This window comes from Procambarus clarkii, chromosome 50 (genome assembly GCF_040958095.1).
Source record: "Procambarus clarkii isolate CNS0578487 chromosome 50, FALCON_Pclarkii_2.0, whole genome shotgun sequence".
In the NCBI taxonomy this organism is placed as follows: domain Eukaryota; kingdom Metazoa; phylum Arthropoda; class Malacostraca; order Decapoda; family Cambaridae; genus Procambarus; species Procambarus clarkii.
In genome coordinates, this window is record NC_091199.1 from 17,080,989 (window position 1) to 17,101,972 (window position 20,984).

The 20,984-nt window shown below is 43.3% G+C and overlaps 3 protein-coding genes across 4 annotated transcripts in view; all 3 read left to right on the top strand.

Moving 5' to 3' along the window:
- The first annotated feature begins 6,458 nt into the window (after window positions 1-6,458).
- LOC123772734 (mpv17-like protein 2) overlaps window positions 6,459-20,984 on the top strand; it is a 93,543-nt gene continuing 79,017 nt past the window's right edge. The window contains exons 1-2 of one of the 2 annotated variants that reach the window (XM_069303617.1): window positions 6,459-6,581; window positions 15,193-15,452. In XM_069303617.1, coding sequence (XP_069159718.1) covers window positions 15,216-15,452 — 237 coding nt within the window. In that variant the 5' untranslated portion in view covers window positions 6,459-6,581; window positions 15,193-15,215. Of the gene's footprint in view, window positions 6,582-6,932; window positions 7,011-15,192; window positions 15,453-20,984 lie in introns of those variants that run through there. The other variant, XM_069303616.1, reaches the window with a different exon arrangement.
- LOC138351668 (tigger transposable element-derived protein 2-like) lies at window positions 8,147-8,632 on the top strand. The gene has a single exon (XM_069303683.1). The coding sequence runs from the start codon at window positions 8,147-8,149 to the stop codon at window positions 8,630-8,632; it is 486 nt and encodes a 161-aa protein (XP_069159784.1).
- Window positions 8,745-9,859, top strand: LOC138351669 (tigger transposable element-derived protein 1-like). Its single transcript, XM_069303684.1, has 2 exons — window positions 8,745-9,689; window positions 9,782-9,859. The coding sequence occupies exons 1-2, from the start codon at window positions 8,745-8,747 to the stop codon at window positions 9,857-9,859; spliced, it is 1,023 nt and encodes a 340-aa protein (XP_069159785.1).

A 20,984-nucleotide genomic window follows, 5' to 3' on the forward strand; every position in this document is an offset into this window, starting at 1 on the left:
AACCTCACGTCCCTGGAAAACAGAAGAGTATGGGGAGACATGATAATTACCTACAAAATTCTCAGGGGAATTGACAGGGTGGACAAAGAAAAACTCTTCAGTACGGGTGAGACACGAACAAGGGGACACAGGTGGAAACTTAGTACCCAGATGAGCCACAGAGACGTTAGAAAGATTTTTTTCAGTGTCAGAGTAGTTAATAAATAGAATGCAATAGACAGTGATGTGGTGGAGGCTGACTCCATACACAGTTTCAAATGTAGATATGATAGAGCCCAGTAGGCTCAGGAATCTGTACATCAGTTGATTGACAGTTGAGAGGCAGGACCAAAGAGACAAAGCTCAACCCCCGCAAGCACAATTAGGTGAGTACGGAACGTCAGGCGAGGGTCATACCGCTACGCCACGGAGACTATAGAAAGAACAGCTTCATATCCCAGGTATCTGAAATATGAAAATATCATATTGAATATATCATAAAAAATATCATACCCAGGTATCTGAAAAATGGAAAATGAAATATGCTAGGATGGATTCAAGATTACCTGAGTCACAGGTATGCCAGAGTAAAGTTGCAAGGACAAGTGGCAGACTACCACTTGCATGAGAATGGGACTCCACAAGGAGTCCTCAGTCCTAGTCTTTTTAACATCCTAATGGAAACCCTTGTTACCATGACATTTGCAGAAGGGGTTACATTGCTAAGCTATGCTGATGATATAGCATTAGTCATTACAGGTCCTTCAGTTCTAAATAAAACACTAGGTGCATTAGATAAAGTAACATCTGAATGCAGCGTTTTAGGGCTAAAGATATCTGCACCGAAGTCTAAGGCAATAATTTCTAAGGCTCTTCAACAAGGGAGCCGGTCGGCCGAGCGGACAGCACGCTGGACTTGTGATCCTGTGGTCCCGGGTTCGATCCCGGGCGCCGGCGAGAAACAGTGGGCAGAGTTTCTTTCACCCTATGCCCCTGTTACCTAGCAGTAAAATAGGTACCTGGGTGTTATTCAACTGTCACGGGCTGCTTCCTGGGGGTGGAGGCCTGGTCGAGGACCGGGTCGCGGGGACACTAAAGCTCCGAAATCATCTCAAGATAACCTCAAGATAATATGAGACTAGGTGGCAACACTCCAGACAGGAACCTAAGCATTCAAGACATTAACCTTCAGTGGGTTACACAATATTAACATCTCGGAGTGTGGATAGATTCTGAAATGACATTCAACAAGCAAATTTAATATCCGAAGGAGAAAGCAAATTTAACACTAAATATAATGAGAGCAATCACAGGGCCCCGTCTAGGAGCGGGATACAAAGTGTTAAGAATGTTTTACATACACGCCGTTCGTTCCCTGGTTGATTATGCAGCGCCTGCCTTACTCGCTCTTTCTCCTGGTCAGTGGGCAAACGTTGAGGTTATTCAAAATGATGCAATGCGAGTCATAACTGGGGCTCTCAGATGGACTAAAATACTGACCCCTTGACTAGAAACTAAGCTAATGTTGATTGAAATAAGGGTAAAAGGGATTGCTGCGTGCATGCTGACCAAGATATTGACTAGACCTAGAATCAGTTCACTTAAAGATATAATCACTGGGCACTAACTCGGGACAGAAGAGCCTCCAATAGCAACAGGTGGACCAGTTGTGCGATAAACACCATCAATACATTAGATATAATAAATACAGTCACTGAGAGGGATGTCGACGAAATACATGCAGACCTCATTATGCAAGCCCCTTGGGAATAGCTGCAGGCAGACTTTAAGATTATGGGTTCTTGAGGGAAAAAAAAGCCAGACTAATCCTCATCTGCTACGTAATGTTGCACAGATGCAAATAGAAGCCAACTTGGTATCTGACAGCTTCACTTACTTCACAGATGGATCAGTAGACCAGCAGGGACAAGAAACCGGAGCTGCAGTTAAAGCAGGAAACTCTGTAAATAGTTGGAGACTCTCAAATGGGTGTTCGACTTTACAGAGATGCTACCCATTCAAAAGGCTTTGGAACTTGCTCTTGCTGAACACTGACAACATGTTATCAAACATACAGATACGAGAACTGCCACTGAAACCCTGCAACAAGAACACATGCATGACAACATAAATCTGATAACAAATGTTATATTATTAATGCAAACAGTCAAACGTCAAGGCCGTCGAGTACTTATCAATTGGGTGCCAAACAATGTGGGAATAATAGGAAACGACATTTCAGACGAAGCTGCAAAACTTGCAACTAAGAGAAGAAATGTAAAAATTAACATACCACAGAGTCTATCACAGATTAAGAAAGTAATTAGAAATAGAGCAATGCAGAAGATGTACAGTGACCACAACACAGCAGTTGCAACATCAGGATCTGCGGGTTGGTACAAGAATTCACCAAACTACGAACTCCTTAGTTTGATGAAAGGGAACAGTAGAGCAACAGAAGTACACTTACATCGCATCAGGCTTGGATACCCATGTGCATGGGAGATATGCTTACAGGTTCCAGAAGATGAGAGGAAATGTCAACACTGTGGAGAAATGCCCGACAGACCACTGGAACATTATCTAACACAGTGCACAGTTACAACCACAACAGACCACTGGAACATTATCTAACACAGTACACAGTTACAACCACAACAGACCACTGGAACATTATCTAACACAGTACACAGTTACAACCACAACAGACCACTGGAACATTATCTAACACAGTGCACAGTAACAACCACAACAGACCACTGGAACATTATCTAACACAGTACACAGTTACAACCACAACAGACCACTGGAACATTATCTAACACAGTGCACAGTTACAACCACAACAGACCACTGGAACATTATCTAACACAGTACACAGTTACAACCACAACAGACCACTGGAACATTATCTAACACAGTGCACAGTTACAACCACAACAGATCACTGGAACATTATCTAACACAGTGCACAGTTACAACCACAACAGACCACTGTAACATTACCTAACACTGTATAGTAACAACCACAACAGACCACTGGAACATTACCTAACACAGTGTACAGTTACAACCACAACAGACCACTGGATCATTATATAACACAGTGCACAGTTACAAACCCATTAAGATTTCAACTTAGATTCAACAGAGCAGAAGTTGTTAAACACATATGGCAAAATCTTACTGAAGCGACCATACGAGTCATAAATACTCATACTCCGCCCAAGTAAAACAGAAACAAGCAACACTTAGTGGGCCAGCCAGAGGCTTAGGGCCCGCCCAGTGGGCCAGCCAGAGGCTTAGGGCCCGCGCAGTGGGCCAGCCAGAGGCTTAGGGCCCGCCCAGTGGGCCAGCCAGAGGCTTAGGGCCCGCGCAGTGGGCCAGCCAGAGGCTTAGAGCCCGCCCAGTGGGCCAGCCAGAGGCTTAGGGCCCGCACAGTGGGCCAGCCAGAGGCTTAGGGCCCGCGCAGTGGGCCAGCCAGAGGCTTAGGGCCCGCGCAGTGGGCCAGCCAGAGGCTTAGAGCCCGCCCAGTGGGCCAGCCAGAGGCTTAGGGCCCGCCCAGTGGGCCAGCCAGAGGCTTAGGGCCCGCGCAGTGGGCCAGCCAGAGGCTTAGAGCCCGCCCAGTGGGCCAGCCAGAGGCTTAGGGCCCGCGCAGTGGGCCAGCCAGAGGCTTAGAGCCCGCCCAGTGGGCCAGCCAGAGGCTTAGGGCCCGCGCAGGAAATTCCCGGAACAAAAATAGTTTATTGTGCACCCCATACACATGGTGTGAGTCATAGTTTATTGTGCACCCCATACTCATCGTGCAGTCATAGTTTACTGTGCACCCCATACACATCGTGTGAGTCATAGTTTATTGTGCACCCCATACTCATCTTTGAGTCATAATTTTATTGTGCACCCAATACTCATCTTTGAGTCATATTTTATTGTGCACCCCATACTCATCTCTGAGTCATAGTTTATTGTGCACCGGTGTGTAAGCACCAGTCATCATGTCACCCAGTTAAGCCCGCATTATTATTTATTTTAATTATTATTATTAATATTTGTTAATTTATTATTTATAATACATACCACTGGACGTGAGAGACCTGTACACACACACATTTATATTTTGTTTACACATGATAGGTGTAAACCTGCGTATACCTAATTTTGCTAAATTAAAAAAAGTGTAAACTTGCTAGATATAATGCCAATCCTGATCTCAAAAGCTTCATAGAAGGTTGTAACAGAACCCATGAGCACCACACCAGAAATAAATACAGTTTTGATATTCCTAGAGTACGACTTAATCAAACTAGAAATGCTCTACAAATCAAGGGGCCCAGAATGTGGAATGACCTTCCCGACCATGTTAAAGACTGTACCTCTCTCAACCAGTTTAAGTTAAAAGCGAAGCTATACCTAATAAATTCCCTGTAACCTACCTTACCCTTCTATTGTCAACCAATGTCTGTTTTTTTCTTTAAAGAGCGCTGTTTGTCGACATAATTGTATTTGTGCTGCTTTTTCATCTATGTTTTCATTTCTTGTTTTCATTCTACTCATTATGCTCAATTAGTATTAAGCTTGTCATTTAAGTTTATCATGCCCGAAACGCTTTGCGTAATAGTGGCTTTAAGCATTGTATGTACTAGCTCTACCTATAAGTCAAACAATCCTTGTAAATATTTATTGTATGTATGTACCTTACCTAAATAAAATTGTATTGTATTGTTGTTGTTGTTGATAGGTGTAAACCTGCGTATACCTAATTTTGCTAAATTAAAAAAAGTGTAAACTTGCTAGTTAATAGATATAAGGTAAAGCAAATAAATTTCTTTATATATATATATATTTATTAAGAAGCTGAGGTATACACTGCAATGTGCTACTACCCTATTCTATACGAAATATTATTACACAGTGTAGATCAACAACTAGCTATAAGTTCATCTAACCATCTGACAGGATGGTTAGTCATACATGGAATCAGGGGAGAAAATACCAGCCTCAATACAAAAGAAACCAACTCTGAACAGAAAGTGTGAGGCTGATCTATTATCCTCCACAAGCAAAATCTGGGTACAGCACAAGAATATCTTTCAAAATTGCTGAGTGTATGAAAGTTAAATATAAGGAGGGTTAGGCTGCTATGTTTTATCAATAAAGTAAAGCCAAATAAGTTTTATTGTTAACATTGAAATATAAATGAAAAGAAGACGCATCCAATGTGCAACGATACTTTTTCAGGAGAACTTTACCAATGATTACGGGGTATATTTCACCAGGGAGGACGTGTAGACGGTCTTCAAGGTAGGTGTCGCCCCCCATATGGATCCGAACTGTTTTGGGTGGAGTATTTTCTAGACCAATAGTTTTCAAAAACAAGTTTGAAACAAAGGTTTATACTGCTCCGGTATCAACCAATATTTTATCCGTCAATGTATTTGGTGCATTGGGCGGTACCTTTATTCTAACATACGCCTATCTTGAGGAGGCCAATCCAAACCCTTTATACTTAAACTATCTTAGTCTCTTGAAGTAGAGGGTTGATTTATTACGATGAAACTAATGCACTGCGTGGTACTCGGTCATTAGTGGAAAGCTAAAATAAAAAGTTGGGATTGGGTCCGGGTCGTAATAGTGGTCCATTTCCGGAGGAAAAATGTCAACTCCTGCGAACACTTCTTTGCCATTTGGTAGTTTGATTTTAACATTGGTGATTGTCTTCAAACTGAGCTTTTTTGTTCCTCCAAAAAGATCTAATTTGATGGAGCGGCTCTCGGATGCAGTCTTATCTAATCCAAGTTTTCTCGCTTCTCGGTGTTCTATTAAGTTGCTTGACGTCCCGCTATCAACAAACATAGTGGACTTTTGTCCATTTATAGTTACTTGGAGGTGGTTATGACCCTCTAGAGCAACCTCCTCCATACCCTCTAGTGACGGCGGGTTAGAGATGATAGGGGAATGAAGAAGATATATCGTTAATACCTCACCGTTATCGCTGATTTCATAGCCTCGTTCTCTGTCTTCGTATTTTTGTCTTTTCTTGTGACCATAGTTGATGTGGCACTCATCCATGTTCCTCTTGGCTCCGCCTACGACTCCTATATTCTCAGAAGCCATGCCTGAGGGGAGAAGAGGACGGGAACTGAAGCACGACCTCTCGTCTTACCATGCATGGGTCTCTCTCAGTAAAGTACAAAATATATCCCAGATGCATCATAATATAGTCATGTACATCTTTAGATTTTACTTTCATTGGCGGGTTTGCATTTGTAAACAAATATTGTGTGGTAAGTACATCAGCAAAGTATATTTTGTATTACAAATAAGAATAATGATTTTTTTTAATAGTTGAGAAGAGCGGGAAAATATAAACATTGTGCGCCGTGTTTGGAGACTGGACCAAGTAGGAGAAGGTGCAGACCCTCTGGACGTGGACAAGTCCAGCTGGACGGGGACTATACAAGACACAAACTACTCAAGACCAACCCCCAATGGATATGGAAACCTTACTAACTTTATTTAGCTCAACCTAACCCAACCCAGCTAATTACAGTCTAACCTAAGTCAATACATCCAGGCATAGCAATATACGTTTCATTCATTACGTATGTTTCATTCGTACCATTCAAGCTGTCATTGCAATCAATCTTAGCTACCTATGTGCTTTAATATACTGTACCTACAATTTTCTCTCATCTTCTTTTTTTTCATTTCATGTAACTGTTATCATTTTTTTGTCTATAAATTTTGCAAGTATTTACCTCCTTAAAATTTTCTTAGATTAAGGACCTGCCCGAAACGCTGCGCGTGCTAGTGGCTTTACAAGACTGTAATTACCATATTTGTATCCTCACATTCCTTATGTACATTCTTGTATATGCATAAATAAATAAATAAATAAATAAATAAATAAATAAATAAATAAATAAATAAATACAGGGTTTTAACCAAGAGAAAACGAGCTTGGTTGAATGGTCTGGTGTAGTAAGCGACCACAACATTATCAGTCAGCTGAGGTGTCTCTCACACTCAAGGTAATGTTTTATTTGTATGTCTTTATACAGGAAGGTACATTAGGTTTATGAGGGTACATAGCAATGATCAACATTGGTGATTAACATTGGTGTTCCTCAGGGCAGCATAGTTGGCCCTCTCCTCTTTCTCATCTACATTAATGACCTTCCAAACGGTCCGTCTAATTACCGCAAGCTACCACAAGCTACACAAGCTTCACAAAGCTTCCTGGCAATACGTTAGTAATGAATAAATATGATATATTTACTCATTATAATGTTGGTGCTGAATGTACAACACGAAAAAACATAATTTTAATCTGAAAAAGTATCTTTCTATAAAGAAATTAGACAAAAATAAAGAGCTGGTGACGCCAAATCAAGTCGACAATCCAAGCGTCGGTTAGGTTAGGTTAGGTCAGGTTAGGTCAGGTTAGGTCAGGTTAGGTTAGGTTAGGTTAGGTCAGGTCAGGTAAGGTCAGGTCAGCCTAACCAAACATATCATATTTATTCATTACTAACGTATTGCCAGGAAGCTTTGTGAAGCTTGTGTAGCTTGTGGTAATTAGACGGACCCCTTCCAAATGCCTCCCAACACCTCAAACCAATTCTATTTGCTGACGACACAACCTTCATTTACTCCAGTCCTGACCCCCTTGCTCTAAATGTCACAGTGAGCATACTGAGCTAAATAAAGTCCATCTTTGGCTAACTGCCAATAAACTCACCCTCAACATTGACAAAAATTTCTATATTTTGTTTGGAAATAAATCCTCAAATCAAATAAATCTCATGATAAATAATACCCAAATTTGTAACAAAATAGGCAAATTCCTTGGCGTTCTCATTGACCACAAGCTGAATTTCCAGAGACACATTCTAAATACAGTGGAACCTCTATTAACGAGTGGCTCTATTAACGAGTTTTTCCAGTAACGAGCAAGCCACTCGCAGCAAATTTATCTCTATTGACGACTCGCCTCTATTAACGAGTGAAACCACATGGCGCTTCCTAGCGTCTCGCGGGTTCTCGCAAATTCTCAGACGCCTCCGACGCCAGTGTTGTTGTTGTATCTCACACGACAAGCATCCCTCTGGATTTATTTGCGCTTTTCTCTGTTTTTTTGTGGTTTGGTGACTGCAATTTGTAACGCACGATGTCGCCAAAGAAGCTGGTTGCTAATGACAGTGTTGGCAAGGGGAAGAAAGCGACAATTACTGTTGAAGTGAAGAAGGAAATAATAGCAAAGCACGAGCGTGGTGTGCGTGTGGTTGATCTCGTCAGGGAGTATGGCAGGACCTCATCAACGATTTGTACCATTCTGAAGAGGAAGGAACAATTTAAGACGCTTGAGGTGGCTAAAGGAGTTACCAAGGTTACCAAGAAACGTCCACAAATCCTAGAAGAGGTTGAAAAGCTACTGCTAGTCTGGATGAATGAAAGGCAATTGCATGGCGATAGTGTCTCTGAAGCTCTTGTCTGTGCAAAGGCCAAGAAGTTGTATGTGGACCTTGTCAGGAAGACACCAGGTGCGTCGTCTGAAGAGGAGGAGATATTTAAGGCAAGCCGTGGATGGTTTGAGAAATTTAGGAAGAGAAGCGGTATCCAGTGTTGTGCGACATGGGGAGGCTGCCAGCTCTGATAAAGCTGCTGCTGAGAAATTTGTACCAGAGTTCCAGGAATTTGTTGCTGAAAAGGAGTTCTTGCCCCAACAAGTTTTTAATTGTGACGAGACTGGCCTGTTTTGGAAGAAAATGACGAGGAGGACCTACATCACACAGGAGGAACAATCTTTGCCTGGCCACAAACCGATGAAGGATCGGCTTACTCTCGTCCTCTGCGCCAATGCAAGTGGCGATTGCAAGGTCAAGCCGCTGCTAGTCTACCACTCAGAAAATCCACGCGTGTTCAAGGCATGTAAAGTGTATAAGGCGCGACTGAATGTGATGTGGAGGTCCAATAAGAAGTCCTGGGTCACGCGGATATTCTTCACTGAATGGATCAATGATGTTTTTGGCCCCTCAGTGAGGAAATATCTTGAAGAGAAACAGTTGCCACTCAAGGCCTTGGTTGTGCTTGATAATGCTCCTGCACATCCTCCACAGATGCGAGATGAATTGTATCCTGAAAATCAGTTCATCACCATCAAGTTCCTTCCTCCCAATACCACTCCACTCCTCCAACCTATGGACCAGAAAGTAATTGCAAACTTTAAGAAACTCTACATGAAGGCCTTGTTGGAGAGGTGTGTTGATGTGACCGACAATACAGGGCTGACCCTCAAAGAATTCTGGAAGAACCACTTCAATATCCTGGGTGCCTTACGTTTGATCGATAAGGCCTGGGAAGGAGTGACAAGGAGGACCCTTAACTCTGCATGGCGTAACCTGTGGCCTGAGGGTGTCCCTGAGCGAGACTTTGAAGGTTTCGGTCCTGCACCTGTGGAAGACCTGGAAGTGCATCTAGTGGATGATATTGTTGCTCTGGGGCAAACTTTGGGTCTGGAGTTGGATGCTGCTGATGTGCAGGAGTTAGTGGAGGAGCACAGTGAGGAACTGACCACTGAGGAACTCCTGGAACTTCAGAAGGAGATTAATCAAGAGGAGGCACAAGAGTTCTCATCAGGGGAGGAGGAGGTACGGGAGGATGCTGCTGCCTCTTCAAGTGAGATCAGGGAAGTGTTAGGAATGTTTGAAAAGGTGACCGCATTCTTAGAAAAACATCACCCTGATCAAGCAGTGACAACCCGATGTGTGAACATGTTTAATGACAATTTACTGTCACGTTTTAGGGACATCCTAAAACAAAGACAAAAGCAATTGTCAATAGAAAAGTTCTTTCCAAAAGTAGAGAAACGAAGAGCCAGTGATAGTGAACCACAACCCGGTCCCAGTGGGGTGAAAATCCCAAGAAGAGAGAGCCCACCTGACTCAGAGGTGGATTCTCCTTCCACACCATAACCCCTCTCCTCCTTCCCACCTACCCATCATCTCCCTCAAGCCAGCAACGACTCTTCATAAGGTAAAGTAAATGTTAAAACAGTACAACAAAACATTTATAATTACATGTGCAGTATTATATTGACATTAAAAAATGTCATACAAGTATGGATGTTTTTGGAAGTGGAACGGATTAAATTTATTTCCTTTATTTTAAATGGGGAAATTTGTTTCCAAAGACGAGTTTTCCAGGTAACGAGCTCGGTGCCAGAACTGATTAAACTCGTTAATAGAGGTTCCACTGTATATAAAAAAAGTTTCAAAAACTGTTGGTATTCTTTCTAAGATCAGATATTATGTACCTCGCCCTGCCCAGGTGACGCTCTATTACTCCTTCATCTATCATTATCTCAACTATGGTGTTTGTGCTTGGGGGTTCCACTACCCAAAATCATTTACGTTTTCTAATTACTCAACACAAAGCTGCTATTAGGACAATATCCAACTCTGGCCCCAGATATCACTCAGTACCCCTATTCAAATTTCTGAACATGTTAGATATTAAGTCACTGCACATCCTCTCATGTGTACTTTATATATATATATATATATATATATATATATATATATATATATATATATATATATATATATATATATATATATGTATATATATATGTCGTACCTAGTAGCCAGAACGCACTTCTCAGCCTACTATGCAAGGCCCGATTTGCCTAATAAGCCAAGTTTTCCTGAATTAATATATTTTCTCTAATTTTTTTCTTATGAAATGATAAAGCTACCAATTTCCTTATGTATGAAGTCAATTTTATTTTACTGGAGTTAAAATTAACGTAGATATATGACCGAACCTAACCAACCCTACCTAACCTAACCTAACCTATCTCAATAGGTTAGGTTGGGTTAGGTAGCCGAAAAAGTTAGGTTAGGTTAGGTTAGGTAGGTTAGGTAGTGGAAAAATAATTAATTCATGAAAACTTGGCTTATTAGGCAAATCGGGCCTTGCATAGTAGGCTGAGAAGTGCGTTCTGGCTACTAGGTACGACATATATATATATATATATATATATATATATATATATATATATATATATATATATATATATATATATATATATATATATATATATATATGTCGTACCTAGTAGCCAGAACTCACTTCTCAGCCTACTATGCAAGGCCCGATTTGCCTAATAAGCCTAGTTTTCATGAATTAATGTTTTTTCGACTACCTAACCTACCTAACCTAACCTAACCTAACGTTTTCGGCTACCTAACCTAACCTAACCTATAAAGATAGGTTAGGTTAGGTTAGGTAGGGTTGGTTAGGTTCGGTCATATATCTACGTTAATTTTAACTCCAATAAAAAAAAATTGACCTCATACATAATGAAATGGGTAGCTTTATCATTTCATAAGAAAAAAATTTGAGAAAATATATTAATTCAGTAAAACTTGGCTTATTAGGCAAATCGGGCCTTGCATAGTAGGCTGAGAAGTGAGTTCTGGCTACTAGGTACGACATATATATACATATATACATACATACATACATACATACATATATACATATATACATATATACATACATACATACATACATACATACATATATACATACATACATACATACATACATACATACATATATACATACATACATACATACATACATACATACATACATACATACATACATACATACATACATACATACACACACACTGTATATATATATATAATATATAGATAGATAGGTAGAATTCCACATACCCAGAATGTGGAATGACCTTTTCAATTATGTTAAAGACTGTACCTCTCTCAACCAGTTTAAGATAAAAACTAAACACTACCTAATTAACTCCCTGTAACCTACCTTACCCCTATAATGTCAACTCATGTCTGTTATTTTTAAACAATGCTGTTTGTCGACCAAATTGTATTCATGCTGTTTTTCTGCCATGTTCCCCCTTTTTTTATTTTTATATTGTCTCAGCACATTTTATACTCTAATCTCAATTAGTATTAAGTTTTAGTTTTTAGTGTTTTTCCTGCCCGAAACGCTTTGCGTAATAGTGGCTTTAGGCATTGTATGTACTAGCTCTCTATAAATTCAGCAATATTTGTATCACCCCTTGTATGTACTTTACGTGAATAAACATTTGAATTTGAATTTGAATTTGAATGATGATGTTGCATTCTTGTAAAGCCAATAACACTCATAGCATTTCGGGCAGGTCCTTAACCTAAATGAGGATTTGAAGTAGGTAATGTGTATCAAAATGTTGGCCTCTGTTGTTTTGAGATGATGTTTTTATTTCAGTTGTCTCTTGAAATTTCTTGTGGCGCTTTACTAAATCCATAGTAAGGTGGACAAGTTGATGGGTGTAAGTGAAGGGTCAGAATGAAACGAGGTCATTCAGGTCTGTCAGGTTCACTTTTTTTTTGGGGGGGGAGGGGGGAATCCCAGGACAATTTGTTATATGAGGTTCACTATGGATTTTCCTTATGAAGATATATTTAGTTAGGGTAAAAAAGTATTTAGTTAGGATAAAAAAGTAATTGGTTAGGGTAAGATATATTTGGTTAGGGTAAGATATATTTGGTTAGGGTAAGATATTTGATTAGGGTAAGTTAGGTCATTTTCAGATTATTTTAGGATGGATAAGAGTGAATGGTTAGCCACAGCTCTCGGTATTGTACCGGCATGACATGATCACTTTGCACATATATCTGGTCCATGCTATGTTGAAAGTTAACCACCTCAGTCAGTGCCAAGTACTCTCTCACTGAAGTGCTGAATACTTCAAATATTTTTTTTATTTACTTATTTTTTTATTTATATACACAAGAGTTGTTACATTCTTGTAAAGCCACTAGCACGTATAGTGTTTCCTGTAGGTCCTTAATCCTAATTTTCCCTGGAATACGACCCGCCAAATCGTATAACAACCTGGTACCCATTCACTGCTGAGTGAACAGAGGCTACAGTTAACGATTGGCACCCAGTCAATACTCCCCGGTCAGGATATGAACCCAGGCCAAATCACTCGCGAAGCGTGGGATGAGTGTTTTACCACTGCTTCATGGGGATAATGAACCTCTGTCCAAGCTAGCTGAAGGATTGTTGATTTACTGTTTTGCATATAGGCCTAGTCCTCTTGCATATAATTGCATGTAGCCATGTGCATTGTGCTATGAGGGTAGCCCTCCAGAAACATATGGGGAAATGTTTTTATACCTTGCTTTTTTTTTATTTATGTCTCCTAGAAAAATCCCAGAGACCCAAACACAAATTACTACATATCTCACTGGCAGCTATCCTGAATATCTATTCCTTTTACCATTCAACCTAACAGACATTATATCCATGATTCACTCACTTAGAACTAAAGCTGTGAGCATTAACCCTTGTGTGGCTCCGGGTTATTTAGGATTTATCACCCACAGGCGCATACCAAAAAAAAATTAAAAAAAAAAATTATTTTTTCTTCCTAACCTGTTAAGTCGTGTTCCCTAACCACGAGAAAAAAAAATCAATTGTACTTACCGGCGACGTAATTGAGCCGACAAGATGGGCGATGACGTCACTGTTTGCATGTTTGCTTATGCACGGTGCGTCCCGGAGGCATCGCGCACGGTCTTCAAGCAGCCAGAGTTGCCACGAATTTATTTTCACGTCATTATTTAAAGTGTCTAGGCCTATTTTATTTGCAATATTAGTCACTAATTGTATTGCACATAATGTTGCATCACAGTTATTGTCAATAAAGGTTGCATACATCGAGTATACACATGCGCACATAAATGTTTTCCACAACATCATTATATTATGTAATCACAATGTTCATTATTATATGTACACACAAGCACGCACTATATACAGGTTTTTGCACTTTTACTGCAAATTTAAAATTCTTGGAGTGAGTGGTGGTCGTTGAAGCAGTCGACAGCACACAATGGAACTGCACACCCTTCACACCATGTTTGCACCATACGTTTCTGTTCTCTCCTGTTTGTTGTTTTACATACTAGACATTCACGTTGGCCTATTGCACACTTTCCAGCTGGTGGCAAATTTTTTAGTCTGTGTTGCTGAAAGGCATCCATGTGAGCGAGCCTGGGTGTTGCAGCATGTTGCAACACTGAGTTCATGATTGGTCTTTGTATGCCAGGGACATCTTTACCAAACTTTGCTAATAACTGTTGCAAGTGTAAAAGCAAATGCATGGAAACTAGGTTTACGTCCAGTTTTCACCAGATACATATTATAGCAGTTCAACATGTCATGCGAACAAGATGGAAAAACACTTTTTTCGTCCATTTCAATGTTTTCCGCACACACTTGATAGTGCCAACCATCATGTCAGACTTATCAATCAAACGCATGTTGATATTGTAGTCAAGAACACAATCTGGCTTATATACTGGTTCTTTCATTACACGGTGCACCTTGCCACTGTTCAACATTGTACCCTCATGAACGGTTGTCAGCAGGTTCACTTCTCTCTTGTCTTTCCACCGTACCGAGAGTATTTGTTCACATTTCCGAAGCTGGCACTCACCAACTGCAAGTCCACCTGGTATTTCCCTTCTTCGTGCCTTTACTGTGCCAAGCAATCCGGTTCTATTTTCAATCAAGAACCTAGCTAGCAATGGACTTGTATCCGTGTATAAAATGTGGCCCTTGTAAATCCATGGTGCCATCATTGACTTCACTACACTACCCGAGAAACCATGTTCGTCGTTACGGGGAATGTCTACATTGCTAGCTGAATACAGAATCATGTGTAACACGTATCCGGTTTCACAGTCATACAGTACAAAGAATTTCAATCCAAATCTGTTTCGTTTGGAGGGAATATACTGCTTGAATGAAACACGTCCTTTGAAAAGTACAAGGGATTCATCAATCACCAGCTTCTGTGCTGGTACGTAAAAATCTCTAAACTTTCCAATTACTTCATTCATATAGTGCCTCACTCGCCAAAGTCTATCATCCTCTGTCCGGTCCTGATTACTTGCAAAATACAGACACCTGAGGAGTATCTGAAATCTGTCTCGGGACATATATTTCCCGAAGAAAGGTGTTGGAATAGTCAGATCGATTAACTTGCTTTATCATTAAGGTTAATTTTGCAGTTGGGGCAATTACTGGAATTGTAATTACAGTAATTACTGTAATTACAGCAATTACTGTAATTACTATTTGCTTTTCCAAATAGTTTTTATTTCCAAACAGGTACGGTATGCAGATACAGTGCTATGCTCAACCAAGCTCGATATGTTTGGTCCAAGCTGTTTGGACGTTACCTGTGGGTGACCAATACTGTCACTTGTGGAGGACTTCTAGCCATAGGGGATGGCATTCAACAAAATATAGAACGTGTACGAGGTGTCCGCACTACCCCTGGCTATGACTGGGGACGAACTGGAAGGCTCTTTCTTGTGGGCCTCAGTCAAGGGCCTCCTCATCATATATTCTACCTCTGGTTGGACAAGGTATGCTTTATAGTGCAATAGTTAGTTTTAAGTTAAAATTAATTAGGTTACAATTAAGGGGGGTCCCATACACCAGGAACCTTGTTCCATAAGTATGGAACCATCCCTCTTGATACTTATAGCAGAGTGATTGTTGACTGGATATTATATCTGCATATCAATCATAATGGTGGACACATTGAACAAAGCTGTTCATAAAATAATAACAAATTACACTCAAAATATTTTTCATCAGTTCATCCAAGAGTTCCAGATTTATGGGCCATTGTTCCATACTTATGTGGCACCCTCTATACACAAATTGTTAATGCTTTATAGTGTAACTATTTAAGTTATTTAATGAAGTAAAAATTCTAGTTACTAAATGTGCTTCAAATCATGAAAGAACTACAGTATATAACTGATACTAACTTCTTGGCAAACTAGTATTAGTGTATATATTTATTATAAATGTATACCCCTTGACAATAAATACTTGCAGACTAATAAGGATGGTTCAGATAAGTTGTCACTAGGGTGAATGCATTTTGTTGTACTGTATATCATTTTCAAGGTTTAGAACAATGTCGTTAGTCAGCTATTGTCCATCATGGGGAAGGAGCATCCCTCATTTACAGTACAGTATTTTTATTTTTCCCTTCATAGCCATCACCAATAATTATAGAAGGCTACATGGTTTATGGAGGACTAACCTACAAGCATTCAGCTAGCACTGCAGTCCTCTAATTTTAGGGAGCCCCTTGTGGCTCCCTAAAGCTATCTATGTTACTGATATGACTCCCAACTACTAGGTCACAACATTCGTGGAGTTGTTGTTTGGCCTACAGGGGGACCAGAGCCTTCACAGGCATAGAAGGCAAATGGCACTCTGCCACCCCACTGGGAAATCATCCAGAAAGTCGAGGAATCAATACAGACCACTGCTGGATTCAAAGAGACCGAAGTCTCAAAATCACCAAATGAATTCTCCCTCGACAATGTAAACAAATGATTGAATTTCTTAGAACTAAGATGAACTCAATTGTTTTAACCCTTCGTGCCAGTTGGGAGGGTGGCCCCAGAACTCCTAGTCCCCTCCAGCTCTCTTACACCAGTTGAGATGCTGATGTGGACATGTGTGAAGGTCAACTGTTAAGCTCCTGGAATGTTATTGACCTGCGCAGGTCCCACTGCAGCTCACCTAAATGCTGCCCCATCCTTGTACTTTGTTCCGAGAGGGCTGTTTGCTTGGTATTGTAATTCATTTTAGTTGTGCTTCATGGTTGTGTTTTTTGTCTGGTTTGTGTTGTGTGGATCTGGCTCATTGGGAGCTTGGAGCTGCTTGTGCTCAGGATTACCTTCCCTCAATCCCATCACAATGCTTATCGTATTCCAGTCACTTGTACTGTCCAGTTCTGCTCGATACTCGCCTGTCCCTTCACAGCAGGAAAGATTGCTGAAATAGAGGGTGTACAGGGAACACATACGACACTGAAATACAGGGTATACAGAGAACATGGCATTGAAATACAGGGTATACAGAGAACATATATGACACTGAAATACAGGCTATACAGAGAACATGGCATTGAAATACAGGGTATACAGAGAACATATATGATACTGAAATACAGGGTATACAGAAAACATGGCATTGAAATACAGGGTATACAGAGAATATACAGTATATGACACTGAAATACAGGATATACAGAGAACATGGCATTGAAATACAGGGTATACAGAGAACATATGACACTGAAATACAGGGAATACAGAGAACATATATGGCATTGAAATAAAGGGTATACAGAGAACATATATGACACTGAAATACAGGGAATACAGAGAACATATATGGCACTGAAATACAGGGAATACAGAGAACATATAGAGCACTGAAATAAAGGATATACAGAGAACATACAGTGGAACCTCGACTTACAAATGCCCTACTTACAAATTTTTCGAGTTACGACCCCAATTTTGTAAAATTTTACTCGACTCACGACCTTTGCCTCAACTTGCGACTTTATTGATACATGTATCGGTTGACTAAGCGTGTGGTTTCTGGTAGCACGGGTGACCCCACTTTAGCTTACCAGATCTCCCGCTTAATGACGATCGCACTTGAATTCCTTGCAAAGAATTTTGTTGTATTTCGGCTTTTCTGGGGGGAGCCCCGTCGGCTCCCCGGAGCTTTACTGGCTGATATGCTAATGTCAGACTTTGGCATCAGTCATGTGTATGGAGTTCTAGGGCCTACCGGGGACCACGGCCAGAACCTGGCCCCCCTCAGAGAGGCAAGGGGAGCAATGGCCTATAGAAACCCCCGTGTGGTTGGAAGCATTTTATGTCTGCCATCGACCGGGTCAAGCATCCAGAAAGGTAAGCATTCCAAAACAAACCCCTATTCTGGTGAAAATTGCTACCTAAAGCCGAACTAGTGGATAGAACTCTTCAACAGAAAACAAGGAAACTAGTATGATGTCATATGTCACCGCGCCGCTGTCTGCGCAGCTCCCCCCTCCCCGGGAGGGGGAAGGGGGAGCCCCAGACCTCCCACGCCGGCTATCCACCCATCAGTTCTTCGGCTGATGCTATAGGCACCGGTTATGTGCTCTGACTCCAGTGGTTGTTTCAGCACTGTACCTAGAGTGTGGTGTCTGTTTTCTAGGTGGTGCGTGAGCCAGGAGTGATTCTCCAGTACTCGGGCTGCATGCGCCTAGGGTTCCCTTCCCTAGGTGTCCTGTAAGTACTGCCCTTGGGGCTTTGGGCCACCTTCCACAAGTTCCTTGGGTCCTGCCCCTGCTTGGCCGTTTACTGCATGGTTTTCGGCCGCTCTTTGTGTGCTCGGGTGTTCTGTCTCCCTTGTTCGCCTTAGAGTATGGGGCAGTTTTTGCACTCGTGGGGCGCAGGGTACTGTGCAGCTTGTCTTTACCAATCATAGCGGCCGGCTCTGTTCCGCTTGGGTACGCTGTCCTCTTGCGGGGTTTTCTTTTTCTTTTTGTTATCTACCTGGTGGGGGGGGTCTGCCTTCGTTCTTGCCCCTTGTGTCCCTTGTGTTCTGAGTATTTTCTGGTGGTACCCCCTGCTAGGTCCCCGTGAGTGTACACGTCCCGGGGGTTCAGCTCTTAGAAAGTTGTTTGGTAGCTTTGGGTGCCGGTTAGCAGTACCCTGCCTGGGATTACCTGAGCGCGAGTCCTCTTATAGTAAACGCTCGGGACCCTGGGAAACCCCTGGGGGCGCGCGGGTCCAATGGATGTGACCCCAGAGTCCCCCCCCCCCTCGCTTCCAGCGAGTTTGAGGGTTGCTCTCACCCTTTGTCTCTGGGTGACTCTCTGTTTTGCCTCCGTCTGCTGCCTGTGGGGTCGGTGACACCTTCGACCCGGAGTCCTGCGAGCTTGGTTGCTCGTTGTGGCTCGGTTACCCAGTTGTGCTAACAAAGCGGGTGCGGGCAGCAGGGGCGTTGCACTTGAGCCTTGGTGGTGGCAACGTTCTCGTGGTTTCCTTCCCAGAAGCCCCGGGGCTGCCCCGTTGTAGTTCGTTTTGGGACTTGGGGGTGTTGGTTGCTTCGGTTCCATCCACGCCCCCTTGTCTTTCCCCTGGATCACCCTTCCTGCCTGCATCCGGTTCCTTACCGTTTGTAGGTTCGGGGCGGGGTTTTTGATGGTGTTGAGACTCGGGCAGTCTCGGGGAATTCCCCTTCCGGGGTAGTGATGGGGGCATTTGAGCCTGTTCCTCCAGCCGTGTTGTATGAGTCTGCCAGTGGGCTCCCTTCCTTAGTGTTTTCACGGCTGCCCCGGTTTTCTGGTACGGCCGGGGCTTTGGGGGAACGGCTCGGCCCCGGGGCCTGTCGTGTAGGTTTCCGGGGCTGGGAAGGGGCTGACTTGGGGGGCCTTGGCCCCGTTGGACCCCGTGGGGTTTTTTATCCCCCTCTAGGCGGGGCTTGTGGTTACGCGGAGTGGGGTCTTTCCTCCCCACTCGCCGTACGTGCTGTTGGGCGTCGGCCTCTCCCCGGGCTCGGTTCCTTGGCCTTTGAGTCGGTTGGTTCCGTCCTGTGGGTGGATGTTTCCTCCCACCCCTTTTTGGGACGGTGTTTTCGTCATGTTTCCCCGTTCGATGGGGTTCTGCGTGACTTCTGATCTCGGGTGCGCCTGCGCCTTCGTGTGCCTTCGGGACTAGTGTTGGCTTCTGTGTTCTCGAGGGTACGGGAAGGTTTTTTCGCTACTTCCCGCATTATTGGAACGTCTGTCGGCTCCTCGTCCTTGTCGCCCGGTTGGGCTGCTTGTCGCCCGGTTGGGCTACTTGTCGCCCGGTTGGGCTACTTGTCGCCCTGTTGGGCTACTTGTCGCCCGGTTGGGCTACTTGTCGCCCGGTTGGGCTGCTTGTCGCCCGGTTGGGGTGCTTGTCACCCGGTTGGGCTACTTGTCGCCCGGTTGGGCTGCTTGTCGCCCGGTAGGGCTGCTTGTCGCCCGGTAGGGCTGCTTGTCGCCCGGTTGGGCTGCTTGTCGCCCGGTTTGGCTACTTGTCGCCCGGTTGGGCTACTTGTCGCCCGGTTGGGCTACTTGTCGCCCGGTTGGGCTACTTGTCGCCCGGTTGGGCTACTTGTCGCCCGGTTGGGCTACTTGTTGCCCGGTCGGGCTACTTTTTGGGCTCTTTGCTTCTTTGGCCGGTTTTATTGTTCCTGCTTCCTCTTTTGGCTACTTTTCTCGTGCAGTAGTTCTGGCTGGCGCCTTCCCGCAGAGAGGGTTTGCGGTTCGGCCAGCGTGTTATGCGCATGCGCCGTGGAGTTTGTTTTGGTCTGGGCGGTGTTTCAGTGCTGGTGTTTTGCGCCCTTTTTGCTACAGTGCTTCGCCTCTCGTTCTTCTCCCTGGCTGCGGAATGTGCCCCTTCGCGCCGGGGGTGTCCTGGTTCCCAGTTGTGGGGAGGACACCGCGGTTTTCCCTTTGTCATGGGGGTGGACCGCCTCCTTCGCCTCTCCCTGCTCTCCTGCGGGCCCGGCAGGGTCCGGCTCTGGCGTCTTCACCTGGCGGTGCTCCCAGGTTCTTCTGGGCACGGTTGAGTCGTGTCAAGTTCGTGCCACCGTTCGCCAGGTGAGTTTCTGCGGTCTGGCGTCTTTTGGCCGGGCGCTGGATGCGGAGTTGTTTATATACCTGTCTTTGTTTAGGTATATTTTTGTATGACTGAGACCGTTCGCACACCAGTGACTGTCCCTTTTTCAACCCTTCCTGTCCCCCTCACGTGCATGTCCAACCCATGCTGGAGTCATTCAGGGGACCCTCCTTTTTTAATGTTGTGAGGTGTGGGGGTTGTAGGGTTGGTTCTGTACTCACCTGGTTAGGCTCCTGGCTGTGCTTGCAGGATTTGAGCTCTGGCTCTTGTGTCCCGCCTATCTGGTAGAACTTGCGGGATAGTACCAGTGGAGTGCAGTGGTGCTATTGGCACATTTGGGGAACACTGTATTACCATCAGAGGTCTGTGCTTGTTACACGACCTACTTGCGAGCATAAGCCTTCATGCTGGTTCGTCCGTGGACTTCCAGGGCACACT

What these genes read in the sequence shown, in the direction of transcription:
- LOC138351668 (XM_069303683.1), top strand. Translation starts at nt 8,147, where the DNA reads ATGTCGCCAAAGAAGCTGGTTGCTAATGACAGTGTTGGCAAGGGGAAG.
- LOC138351669 (XM_069303684.1), top strand. Translation starts at nt 8,745, where the DNA reads ATGACGAGGAGGACCTACATCACACAGGAGGAACAATCTTTGCCTGGC. An exon ending in TGTTAGGAATGTTTGAAAAG is followed by an intron (nt 9,690 to 9,781) that starts GTGACCGCATTC and finishes GTCACGTTTTAG; the next exon opens with GGACATCCTAAAACAAAGAC.